Genomic DNA, 13,996 nt, shown 5'->3' on the forward strand with positions numbered 1-13,996 from the left:
CGGTTGTGTTTAGAGGCCTTTAATAATGATTTTTAGCAGAGGGTGCCAAAGATCTGGAAACACTGACCAATCAGAGACGACTGGGCTTTTTCGGGAGGGACAGGTTCTAAAAACTGAGTGTCTCAGACAGAAGGTGAGTACAGTTGTTCCAGCACAGACAATATGAGGTAAGTGCAGTGTGTTTTTTTAGCATTGAAGCATGGAAACATGTTCTGGTAGAATCCCAAAATACAAGCATGAACCTTAAAATAAGTATAATAGGTCCCTTTTCATGTGAAGCAGCATCAGTAGGAAAATGTATTGCTTTCATCAGTGGAGGCTTTACACAGCTCTGATGCAGCAGTGGAGTAATCAGTAAACCGTGAAACGAAAAGCTGTTGTATGTAGGAGCAGAGCTTTCTCTAGAGTCACCAATATAGCCACAAGCTGAGTTAATCAGTGTAGAGCAGGACAAAGGTTCGACTGAGGGGGAGACCATCACATGTTTTCCCTGGTCAAGCAGAACCACACATCCAAAGTAGTAATCATTATGCCCTGCTGTGAGGCCACATAGGAAACACATGGTCATGGATGGCACAGCGTGGTTACAGCAGACTACAGTGGGCATGTGGTAAAACAGCATTAGATACCTATATTGTCAAATAAGTATATAGCAGATACAGATGTGGGCTTTTGTTAGGAGCCAGCGGCAAGAGCTGAGATGACTTAAGAGCTGCTGTTTACAGTCAGTGTTCATCTGTCTGGTGGATAGTTTTATTAACCATCCTGTCAGTCGTTAAGTCAAAAGATCTGTCCATCTGAAGATTCCAAAGACGTGACTGCCACCACAGTACAAGATATTGTCCAAGGCACGGGTTGGGTTCGTTGAGAAGGTATAGAGGATGTTGGGTTATTGAAGCTGCTTCGGCTACTTTGATTATTCCTAGCCGGCCAGCCGGCAGTTTGAAGCATTCTTTTTGTACTCTGGCCATCAATTATAAGTGAGAAGTGACTCCCTTTAGCTGTACAAAGAGTGTCTGTCTTTATGGTAATGCTGCATTCACGCCCTATGAGAATGACAATCAAAACAACCAACAATTATTCACATTTAAATTCAACAGTCCATAAATGTAGATTTCTGTAGCTCCTTATGTACCTTTTCACATTTAACACTTTTGACTAAGTATGTAAAATGTTCTATCATGCCAAAGATAAAACAAACATGCAGCAAGACATTGTGTTCTGCTATAGCTTTCAAGAGCTATGATCTGAAATGATGAGACTTTATCATTAAAACATACTTATTGCCTCTTTTTAAAAAAGAAAACATTTTCTGGAGTTGCCTATATGTCAGCATTAGGGTCAATCCTAATGCTAACTCTTATCAAGAAGCGTGTATTTTAGTATTTAACAGCTGAAAGCTAAGGCAAACACTATTCGAGTATTTCATTGTTAAAAATGTGGATCTATTATGTTTTGCATAGGTCGTGAACGCAGCATAAAGTCCTATTTGAAGCCAGTTCTGTATGGAGATAGAGCAGTGACACTAAATTTTGGCATTGGAAAAAAATGGCATTGTCCCCTCCCAACAGACCCCTCCCCTCTACGCCAAAAAGGTACCTGTTGAGATTTAAAACCAGTGACACTGAAAAATGGCAGTGTTAAAAAAATACCTGATACCAAGACTGTCATAAAGAAACATCAGAATGCAAAAATATCAAAATAATGTATAAAATTATTTTTAATGCCTGTGTTTTGTTTGTCAGTGGAATTTTTTTTTCAGTGCCGATATAACTTTTTCCAGCGTACAGGTTTCAAAGCCAATGTTTCATTTTTAAATTTAAGTTCTGAATGCCATTTTTACAGCCCAAAACATACCATCACTGCATTCAATTATTGTTCCAGTAAGGAAATATACAGTTCCAAAAGTGAGTCAATGAGTTTGTACAAATGCCTCACAGTGTGTGATAGTGTGTGCATGCAAACGACATATTCAGACTGCAAGCAACAAAGTCAACAAGTTGCTTCAAGTCCTTCTCTTTTCTCTGTGCTAACAAACAAAGTAGCATTTAAGAGACAGATATTTCTCTTAGGAGCTGGTAGAAGCAGGGCTAAAAGTGAATGGACAAGGCTAGAACTACTCCAAATGAATATCTGCTGGATGTGTAAAAAAAGTCACCTCTTAGCTAACATGCTAGCCATAAAACAATATGATAATGTATCTGTGCTGTGTCTATCAACTTAATTGGGGTTCTTTAGCCCTTAGATATGGATTAATGCAGCTTTCAAAGAACCACACCATTGTTTCTGCATGTTTTAGCACTTCTAAGGTTTTAATGTGAGACACTGCAAGTACTTTCAAATGTCTTAAATGTTTAACAGCAAACACTTTAAATGTTTTAAAGTGCTGAAGGACCTATTATTGTTGTCTTTTATTTATTCTTATTTCTATATACTTTGAAGGGCTGAGAGAGCCAGGGCAGATGCACTTCATTGCATTTGATTACATTGTACTTTTTAATGTGTATGAAACTAAACCTAACTTGGCTTATTTTTTTGTTTGTTTTACTGTGTGTCTTGGCTTCCAGACAGCCATTTCTTTACATTTATTACCATATGGTATGAAAATGAACTATGCACAAAATGCTTGATATGCCACCACTGCATGGTAATGCAGTTAAAATTACTATTCCTCTACCATGCTATGGCCGCCAGTTGTGTCACTGCGCAGAAGGAAGTGTGCATCTACTCATGGATGTGGGGCTTGTGCTCGACAGCATGACGTGTAAATATTAACGGCATCCTCCTCAGCTGAGCTGTAATGTTGACTAACTCAGTGGTTCTAGGTGAGCTAACAGTAGATGCATGCTTCCTTCTGCGGGTGTAGTTTGGCAGAAAGAAAATAGTTCCTACATAAAACTGCTCACAACAAGGTCTGTAGATTATCTTGGATAACCTGGTCATCATTTCTAGAGAGAGACATTGCTGCTGAGTTTTTTAAATTCATTTTTTTGGTGCTTTGAGCACCACAAGCTGAGTGCCATCTAGTTTTATTATATTGGAGATAAGGCAGACATCTCTAAGGCCGAATGTCTCCAGTACTCTGCAACTCACACAATCTAGAGTGATAATTAACCATACAGGTAAGAGGAAAAATGTATTTTTGATTTGGGGTGAACTGTCCCTTTAAAACAACTCTTTTTTTTGTCAATCAACTTTCAGCTCTAAAAGAGCAGATGTGGACATGTCTAACTGGAATATAAAAAACATTTTCAAAGTCTATGAAACTGCAAAGTTGGAAACAGTGTGCATTTGATTTGTGGTATAAAGGCTAAAACATACAAAACACTGGTATGCGCTTTTCATTAGCGAACATGATGAAACACACAAAGCTTTATACAGCAACTCATTAACTCAGTTGCTCGCAGTGTGAACACGCAGTGACTGGATGTGTCAGCAAGGCTCTATCACCTGTGTGTGCCTCAGCCTTCTCGTTTAAATGTCATCAGTGTGTGTATGTGATGTATGTGTATATTGCTGTTGTTGCACAAAAACACCAATCTGCATGAAAATCAGAAACGTGCTTATTGTCTCATTGGCAGCCACGTCATGACAAAGACCTGCTCATAAAAAAATCACTACACACACACACACAGACAAATGATCATTGAAGCCTTTAATTCAAGTATGCTAAGAGAAAATAAAAAAGATAAAAATGCAGCCATGTAGTTTTTCCTCAACAACAGCAATATGCTTTTCTGTGATTCTCACGGCACATGATCCTGATGTGTATGTGTGTGTGTGTGGTGTAGGGTTAGACCAATAACTCTGACACTGTTAAAAGGTGATCAGAATAAGCATTTCCAGTGATGCCCTTAACAAGAGCAGTTCATCCACACAGTTGATATCCAGTCAGTGTAACATCAGGTGAGTGTGCTGGTAGCTACATTCTCCAACTTCTCTGACTGAGGCTGCTGGGAACACAAAATAACCGCAAAATGTATTCCAAACAGCATGTGTAGCATAGATGTGTTGTAAGACCGGAAGGGGGACCAAAAGTCTATGATTACATGATTATCTAAAACAAAACACTATATTAAACAAAGGAAAATTTAAGACAAAAAAAGGAAAGTTCAGTTGTACTCATTCATAAGGTTTCAGGCAACGATTTGCTTTAAGACGTCACACTGACAGTATTTTGTTCATCCCTCAACAGAATTTTCAGGTTCCAGAAGTTAAAAAAAGGTAGTATAAAATCACACCAAATTACAAATTATAACCAATGAACTCATAAAACAATGTAATATTGTTGTTTATTTAATGTTTACTGAATTAAATAGTCAACTTATTATCATAATACATTAATCAGTCATTGGCCTACATGTGCTTGTCTTCCTCCACTGTTTTTACCACTCAGATCTATCATACACACAGACACGCACGCACACACACACACACGCACGCACCCAAGCACACACGCACACACACACTTTATGCTTAATACAATATTCCCAGCAGCTTTTAAAGGGATGTTGGCTACTGTGCTGAGATTTGCAGACAGAAAAAATACGACTTACCAATATATAATATAAATAAAAAAGCCCTCTAATTTAGCTTCAGATCACTGAAATGATGCTGCCTAGGGCCCCAGTCACACACAAAGTGTTTTACAGGTTGCCTTTTTTGTGTAAATTGAATGCCACTAGTAGAAAAAACCCTGCTGCGCCTCTTTATTGTTGCCAGGCAACCACCCCATCACCACCTTACCATAACCTTCCTGTGTAATCAATTTGCCATTTATTTTTATTATTATTTTTATTTATTTCACAGGAATTAGTATCAAGTTCCCAAAATGGACAGGCAGAGGGTACTTGCTCTGGCTCTGGTTGAGGGTAAGAGACTGTCAGCAAATAGTTTGTTAGGCACAGGTAAACAGAGGTCTGTGTGGATACATGAGACCCTAAAAAAGACGGTGGATCATGGGGAGTACAACTAGTTGGTCCAAGAGTTACACCTTGATGATGGCTATTTCCAGGCATGTCTTAGGATGACTTGGGGGTGGGTTGACAACCTGCTATCGTCAGGCCTAGCATAACAAAAATGAATACTAACTACAGGGAGTTCGGTGATCCTGCAGAATGACTGAGCACCACCAGTTGGTCAAGGAGTTTCACCTCCATGATGGCTATTTCAGTACTGCACTTTTATATGCTTCCACGCCTGCTGTTTCCTATTGAGATGGTGGTAACTGGTTTGTAAAGTCGTATAGCTCTCGGTATCCAGCAACCACTACCACCAGTTTCTCCTCCACTGTTAACCAACTGTAAACTTGTTGTCATGACCACCACAGAAGGCCCGCCTCTCCAGTCATCCTACTGGACAATGCAAAGATTGAAATGGGGCGCTTTTTTGCTCTAAGTTGAAATTTTTTCAACTCCAGGAGGTCAGAGTGCTCAGGCAAAAACACCAGGCGCCTAGAGCGCAGAAATGCGAGCTGTGTAGCAATGCAAAATACAGCTAGCAAAAAGCTTCTTTCTCATTAAAAACACTTACATAAAACCACCTCCAGCTGCTAAAATGATTTCAGTGTGATCGGGGCCTAAAACCACTGTCAAACTACATGAGTTTTAAAATCCTAAACGATTTTGAAATCAGGGTGCATTGCGCACAAACTCCTGCAGTCTGAGCCCAGGTTAAGTTGTTCAGAGTTATTTAATGGCTATATCTAGACACAATAAAATATGTTGTGTCTCATCAAACAAAACAGAACAGAAATAACAACTTAACATCCATCTTCTCATACTTCAGTGTGACACACAATCTCACCAATGTTCCAACTGACATTGTGGGTGAACTATTCCTTTATTTCTGACTTTGATTGCATTGTATTAGTGGTAAGGGTATCACTTCATCTGCCTGATTATCATTTATCATCTGTTGAGTGCAGAGAGTTTGTGGGGCTCCTGGAATTTCAATGATATCTCTGTCCACCTTTAACTTGAGCAGAGGTCTGATCACACAGAGCCTGTGGGTTTAAGATGTCAAACATTTTGGCATCCAAAAGCCATATTGGTTGAACCCTTGTGCTTGTGTGTGTGTGTGTGTGTGTGTGTGTGTGTGTGTGTGTGTGTGTGTGTGCACACGCATGTGTGAGACATGTCTCTTATCACAGTTTATCCCTGTCCAGTAGCTCCTGTAGTTCATTCTGGATGTCCTCTGGCAACTCCAGAGGAGGCAGGTCATCCAGACACAGATCCTCCTGAGCTGGCATCTCCAGCGGCGGCAGCTGAGGGATTGCGATCTCCTTCCCCTTTCCTGTGCTTTTCCTCTCCTGCCCACCCCCTGTTCCCATTGCGCCACCTGCTTGTGGGAGCACCCAGAGCTCCGAACGTTCCACGAAGTCTGCCGCCTCAGCCGCCTCAGAGCGCAGCCGGGCATTTTCTGATTGTAGCCGTTCGTTCTCAGCCGTTAGCCGCTGGTTTTCATCCATCAGGTGGTCGACCAGGCGCCGCAGGTCATCGATGGTGGTCTGTTGTTCTTCCAGGCGAGTTTTGTCGTCTTTGGTGGTCTTAGATCCAGGGCACGGTGGCGTCAAAGGCTGGCAGCCTCCAGTCTGCCGAGTCTGAAGCTGGTAGAGCAAGGTGTCGTACTCTCTCTCCCTGGTTCCTATACCCTCTGCAGCTGAGAGGCCTGGTGAACCATGGGGCTGAAGCTGGCCTGTGGACTGGGTCTGGGTGAGGAGGCCTGTACCACTGGAGGGCTGCACCTGGCCAGGTCGGGCCTTTGTTGCCTCACGACGAGCCTCTCTTTTCCAGCGCTCCTGGATCAGTCGCTGCTGTTTGATATGACTGTCCCTCTGCAGCTCCATGGACAGGCGAGCCTGCAGACACAAAGTGTCAACACCAGCCGCAGCACTCACAATATTAACAGTTACACTAAATCAGACTGATACAGGGCAAAAACTGAGAGTTGGTATGCAGCCTTGTCTTTTAAGCATTAGTTAACAGATATGAATGCCCCCCTGAAACCCACTTATGAATTGGAACCAGCTCTAAACTTGTCTCCAGCTGTCTTTTTTAGGTTATCGGTACTTGAAGAAACCAGGGAAAGAGATTAGCAGAGTGGGAAATATGGTTTTGGTGTATCTTAAAGTCACACATGTAGCCTCTGAAGTTTTAGGGGTTCAAAATACTAGAACAGTGTGAACACTAGGCGGAAACGTAGCAATAGTTATGAGTTTTAAAATGAAAACATATTAGCCTCAGTTTTTTAGCTTAGCTCCTCCCCCACACACACTGAATGGGCAGCTGAGCAGAGATGCAGGGGTGAGAAATGAAAGATAACCTTTTACTCAAGTTGATAATGACTACACTCCTTAATGTGAGCAATAAAACCTGCACAAGTAATAATCCAACAAGATGAGAGGACAGGTGAATGTGTTCTGTCTTTGAAAATAAGGAAAATAAAGGGAAGATTCTCAGTCTAGTTGATATTTTTTGTCAATATCATAGATAAGCAAATGTACATGGTAATAACCGTCAACTTTTATATCACGTATACCACGAAACTGGTATATCACTGCATCCCTAGTTTGTGGTTAGCAAAAGCTGAAGAGACTTTCATGTTTTGTTGTCCGACAAACTTTGTCACCCTGTAAATACCGAGATATGTATTTTTGTCTGTATCCCCCAGCCCTAATCCAGGGCGATGTTACCTTCCATGTCGGCCATGTATCTTAAAATGTGGTTACTTAGAGGCTGAGATGACATCCCTCATCAGCCCCTCCTCCCTCTACCTGCCTTACATTTCCAGCAGTAAATCCACACCAGCAGTAAGAGGGAGGATGACACAGGAAAGGATGAATGAGTGACGGTAACCGATGTCTATGGCACATTCTTTTTAAACTTCAGTCTGTTTCAGTGTTTGCCCTGCTGTTGTAAACATTGCTGTTGCTTCTTTAAAACAATAGTTTTCAATAACAATATAAATAATATCTAATCCTGTTTTGAATTTATTATTTTTTTGTCATAGAAATACACAGATAAGGGTATCAATGAAGTATCAAACCAATAAGGAGCATTGATAAGAGTAGTAGTATTGTTAAATGTACTTAAAGTATCAAAAGTAAAAGTACTTGCTGGGCACAATAGCAGTGTTGTATGATGTTAAATATTGTTACTGATATATCAATGCATAAGCAAATGGCCTGACTGAAGGCCGTGTGAAACAATGCTTTAGTCTTAGTCAAGATAAAGTCTAGATAAATGGAGAACAGAAGGGTTAAGCCCAGTTCCAACCAAAGATTCACAATGAGACATTGTTCTAAAAACCTGCTGGTTCACACCAATGCAACTAGGTTAGATGGTGTATTATCTCTATGCAACAACTCTCTGGACTTCCATTCTGTTTTCCAGCTTTTCAGGCTTATTTGTGACTAAATATAATTTGTATCTTCTTAAAATATGAATGAGGATAGTGATAGTGAGATACTGGCTACAGTTGCATTTGTAGTAGTGATGCGACGGCAAAAAACATAAACAAAATGTAATGTAATCATGATGAATGTGCCACAACAATATAAATAACTAGCGCCAATTAATTAGTCAGTGAGAATGTGTGTGTGTGTGTGTGTGTGTGTGTGTGTGTGTGTGTGTGTGTGTGAGGGAGGCATTAGCACATACAGTGAGCAGTAGCAGCGACCTACCATCTGACACTGGCACACCGTGAGGACGGAAACAGAGGGCTCATCAGGGACGGAGCACCTGCTGCAGCAAGCAAACACGCCATCTGTGGTCACCTGGACTTGACCAGTGGACTTCACTACAAGCCAACTGGCTGTTTAGACAGGTGACGTGCTATACATTCTAAAACAAGCTGCCTTGCAGGTGACACGATCAGCTTGCTTGAGTCGGACTCAGACCAGCCAGTTCACACTGCTGCGACTTTTCTCTGCAACGTTCGAAAACACTTTCATCTCTTCGAGAACCTTTGGTCTGAACTGGGCTTTACACCAGTTCATGGAACTGAACACACAAAAACCTGGAATGTCTTACCTGCTCACACTCTGTTGTCTTCATTGCATCTGTCAAAAGATCTGTGAGAGAGAGAGACAGAGATGGGCAGTTGAGCAACATGGGTGGGGGCAAAAACTTGGTCTGCTCCTCTTTCTCCACAAAAAAATGTCAACACTATTATCAATGCAAACAGAGGCTATATTACAAAATTTACAGCTTCTCACAATAAATGCTGAAGCAATAAGGGTTGCAACAGTTTGGGATTTTCACTGCATTATAAGCATCTCAGATATCATAAATATCATGGTTTCATGGTATACGGTATCACACAATTATAATTATCAGTTAGAAAGCAGAATTTTGAACCTGATAAAAAAAACCTGCATGTAAATACAACATGTTATAGTGTATATTCATTCATTTCTTCTATATTTATTTCGGTGTTATGCCTGTGGCCCATCACACATAGGACTATAATACACCATCTTTTCTTACAGTCAACATATAACTAATGTATGTTAGCAGCACTATAGCATGTTAAATTAACAACTAAATTATATCAATATCATCATCATCATCATCGGCAACAACATGAACATCATCTATGAGCATTTAAAATAATGTCCTGCGATTAATAACAATTAACATATACTGTTGATATGTCACAGTGCAGCCAGACAGTTCCTCTCTGTACCGTTAACTCACACACACACTCACTTATGTCAATGGCTCATTTTATAATTGATGTTTAAACGTTCACGTTTTTTCGTTAGGGATTACAGTTATAAATGAAACACATACTTTGTTGTGCATGGGGGGGTAGGGTTTTATGAGTATTGGGCATGACCAAAGTCACCCCATAATGTTGATATCAATTTACTTTGGGGATTAGTGATCTCAGCCTCGCTTCTCTCTGACATTTTCTCCATTGCATGTGTGTTTAGCACAAGTTTGAATCTCAAGGAGGAAGGGAGATGTGCTCACGCAGATGACATTCCCTGTCTGGTTGCATCTTTTTCTCAATACCTTAGAAAAGTTTTGTTACATATATGTATATATATATATATATATATATATATATATATATATATATATATATATATATATATATGTATATATATATCACGTCAGATCAATTGTGGAAGAACTGCAGTTCTTTGATGACTTCAATAAAGTTTCTTATTTGGTTGCAAAGTTACAAGCCATAGCAAGTCAAATGCATGCTTAGTTGGATAAAGGACTTTAAGCCTTTAATTTTTTTCACTCCAAAACAAAACACTGAAAACCTTGATATGAGTATATGTCATAGATAGGAAACACAAAAGCTGTGTGAAATGTAGTCCACCATATCATATGCTCATTCAAGGCCAGCTATCCTTAGAGGTGGCACAAGGTGTTGCAGTCACAGTGTCAGTGACACTGGACTTACCTGCTGCTTTTCCATGGCAGGAAATGGCTTCTTCATACTTTCCAGCCACTAGCAAACGGTCTGCCTTCCTGCACTGCTGATGAGCCTGAAGAAACGCAGGCACATGAAGGGAAGAGAGAAGGGTGGGAGAAGAATTAGACACAGGCGGGTCAAAAACAGAGAAGACACAGAAGAGGAAGATGAAGAGGTAGTGGGTGGGAAAGACATCTCAATGAGATGAGATGTACAAGGAGGGAGCTGTTCTTACACAGTATATTAAATATTACAGAAATCAACGTAATCTTTCGTTGTTCATGGTTTAAACAGATGCAGCTTGAGCTGAAACGATTAGTCAATTAATACATTCAATCAAAAGATATCTAAATTTTGATATTCCATTTATAATGTCAGTCATTATTTCAGCAATACTGTCAGTCATTTATTGGTCCCTGCTTCTCTGATGTGATGATCTGCTCAGCATATCAAGACAGCGATTAAGCAGCATCATTACTACACAGGTGTGCCTTGGGATGGTCAAAATAAAATAACACTCTAAAATGTGCAGTTTAATGACCCAACACAATGATACAGATGTTGCAAGTTTTGAGGGAGTGTGTCATTGGCATGCTGACTGCAGCAATGTCCACCAGAGCTGTTGCCTGTGAACTTAATGTTCATTTAACTACTGTAAGCTGTCTCCAGTGTTGTTATTGTTATTATTAGTGCTGGTATTTGGCAGCACATCCAACCAGCCCTACAACCGCAGATCAAACATGTTACCACACTGCTTCTGTTACATCAAAGTATTCTTGTTAGCCACAACTAGTTTGTAAGATTTGTGTAAAGTGTATTTTACAATATTGATCATGGGAATTATTGATTACTTTAAGATATTTTAAAGGATAGATTGTTCTATGGATATGAAGTTGACAAACTAAAGGAGCTGTCTGCAACATTCATGCACGCTACCTCTGTGCATGTTGTAATCTGAGTTTCTCTGTTGTTGTTGTGGTAGCCATGCTGGCCGCACATGCATGTTGGTGCATTTGACTCCCTGTGTGTATATCCCACTGGCTAGGTTATTGCCGCCGCTCTGCACTGTGCTCATACCACCTATATCGGGATGATATTGTCACAGAAGCGTGGCACCCACCCTCAATCCCCACCTCATGATAAAGCTACTAGCTCTGTCAGCACTGTTACTGTTGTCAGCACTGTTAATGGAGTTAGCATCGCTAGCCACCCGCTCTGCCACCTCCATGTTGAGAAGCATGTGCAAACAATTCTGCACCAGCCTGTCTGGAATGTTGCATACAGCTCCTTTAAAGGAAAAACATGAGTAAATGAGAAGAGAAACACAACAATTGCTTATGCTTCCTTACTGGTGTACTGTATGACACAATTAAGCAATCAACATCCCAAAATGCCTAATGACATAAACAGGAATTCTGAGCAGGTTCAGTTGACCTTGATTTTGGTTCAAGATGGCAGGAAGAAAAGATCTAGACGACTTTGAAGGAGGATTCAAAGCACATCCAGAGGGCATGAGGTGATCTCAACCCAAATGAACAAGACTGTGAGGTTTTGGAGCGACATGTTAGACAGTGCTCTCTATTTTTAAAGGCAGTTAAAAACACATCTGTTAAGGCGTGCATTCCAGCAATATTCTATTGTATTGTCTCTGTATTTCTCTGCATTTTATTTTTTGTAATTTGTTTCATGCATTTGCTATGATTTTGTTGTTTTTTGATTATACTATATGCAAATATTTGATTGTATTTTTTGTATCGTAACCATGTGAAGCACTTTGTGAGTCCTCTCTGTGAGAAGTGCTGTATAAATAAAATCTACTTATTTTACTTTCTCTCCACCACACAGTTACAGCTTGTGTCTCTCAAGTATTAACAGTAGATTAAAGTCAGAGATCTAAACATTCCTCTGTCCATCAATCCATTACCTACACCCTGGCCCTTATTCTTTTGTAGGGGCTACATGGGATTGGAGCCTATACCAGTTAGTGTTTTGGATGTAGTTTTACAGTCATTTCCTCAAAGACTGCTGGTCATCTAGATAAAAAATATGTATTTTTGGGAAGTCCTGCTGCCCTGCTAAAGATTTTTCCAAGCTGTGACTCAATTTCCAAAGTCTGTGGACAGAGAAGGCAAGTCTCCTTAATTGTTTTGAAATTCACAAAACTACATATACCTTTCACTTATACAGATACTGTCAGATACTGTATGTCCATAATTGACAGTTGCACAAGATATCACTGTGTTACACACATGATGTGTAGTATTTTTGTTGTAAAAATATAGAAATCTATAAATATTATTGCACAATAAGTAGTTCAAATACTGCACCATCAAAAATTGCACAGGAATGTTACACATTATAAGTATAAAGGATATGCACATGTATATGTTAAAATGTATTATGAATAAATATGTAAGAGTATCATAATGCAAATTAACTGTTCATGAAATAATACTTACCTGATACACATTTCCTTACATTTGTCATCCGTCTCTCTCTCTCTCTCTCTCTCTCTCTCTCTCTCTATATATATATATATATGTATGTATGTATAGGTTGTTACTGACTCCTATAGGCCACTGACCCCCTAATGTCGTCCTCCTTAATAATAATGCTGATTATAATGCTGTATGCTCCATCAAATCAGGTAACTTGTCTTTGGGGGAATACCACAGTCATTAACCTTAATGGAAACAGCGATACATTATAAAGATGAAATAACACTGCGGCAGCATTTACCCTGTGTAAATGTGTAATCAGCTGCAGGTTGCTGTCAAATGGCCTTACCAACAAGTGAACTAACGTTACTAATACATTCGTCCCTCGCTGTGAACAGTAATTCTTTACATTATAGGGTCATGACAGCATAATAAATCAGACAGCAGCTACCATGTTCCAACGCCAGACGTCTTGCTCGTTTTGTCGAGGAGAAAACCAAAATGTATCATGTGTAGCATGTCCAAGCTACCGGACAACAACAGGAACAAGGCAAACACAGCGGTTAGCCGCTAACTTACTATGGGAGCTAACGTTAGCTGTTGTAGCTTACCTATGCAATCTCTTAGCTACAGTAACGTTAGCTTGTTATTGCAACACCAAGACCGACACTTACGAGATTGAGCGGGCTGTCCACGACTTCCATGGAATCGATTCCTCGACGGTTTACACTACATGAAAGGTGTCTCTGTCCCTCACGGACTGTCATTCGCACTGCGATAAAATAAAGTCTTGAAAAAATAATTACAAGAATATTAGCTACTGTCAGGGAAGCACAGCCAAAGCTGCGTCAACACGTCGTGACGTCACACCGTTCTGCAGTACGTGTTGGTTCAGATGTTTTGCTCGCAGTTGTGCTGCGTCAAGTTCCCGTGCATTGAGATGGTTTGCCATGAAAATAAAAGCCTTGAAATAATAGCGTTGAAATTGTGGCCACGGTCTGAAATACGAACACGCACGCACTGGATTTCCCCGAACTTAACGACGTTAATTCCATACTTCCATATACGTTGAGTCTTCTAACTGGCCCCATAACTAACGAGAACGGTAGAGCATTAGCCAGCAT

General features: G+C 40.2%; 1 protein-coding gene across 1 annotated transcript; it reads right to left on the bottom strand.

Annotated features, from left to right (window-relative positions):
- Window positions 1-3,640: 3,640 nt before the first annotated feature.
- nrbf2b (nuclear receptor binding factor 2b) lies at window positions 3,641-13,732 on the bottom strand. The gene is made up of 4 exons (XM_049563931.1): window positions 13,547-13,732; window positions 10,423-10,507; window positions 9,033-9,073; window positions 3,641-6,859 (listed from the first exon to the last, which is right to left on the bottom strand). Exons 1-4 carry the CDS (start codon window positions 13,637-13,639, stop codon window positions 6,146-6,148), a joined length of 933 nt encoding a protein of 310 aa, XP_049419888.1. The 5' UTR covers window positions 13,640-13,732; the 3' UTR covers window positions 3,641-6,145.
- Window positions 13,733-13,996: the final 264 nt, after the last annotated feature.

Source organism: Epinephelus fuscoguttatus, linkage group LG20, assembly GCF_011397635.1.
Source record: "Epinephelus fuscoguttatus linkage group LG20, E.fuscoguttatus.final_Chr_v1".
In the NCBI taxonomy this organism is placed as follows: domain Eukaryota; kingdom Metazoa; phylum Chordata; class Actinopteri; order Perciformes; family Serranidae; genus Epinephelus; species Epinephelus fuscoguttatus.

What these genes read in the sequence shown, in the direction of transcription:
- nrbf2b (XM_049563931.1), bottom strand. Translation starts at nt 13,639, where the DNA reads ATGACAGTCCGTGAGGGACAGAGACACCTTTCATGTAGTGTAAACCGT. An exon ending in TGGACAGCCCGCTCAATCTC is followed by an intron (nt 10,508 to 13,546) that starts GTAAGTGTCGGT and finishes GCGTTTCTTCAG; the next exon opens with GCTCATCAGCAGTGCAGGAA. An exon ending in CTGCCATGGAAAAGCAGCAG is followed by an intron (nt 9,074 to 10,422) that starts GTAAGTCCAGTG and finishes TCTCTCTCACAG; the next exon opens with ATCTTTTGACAGATGCAATG.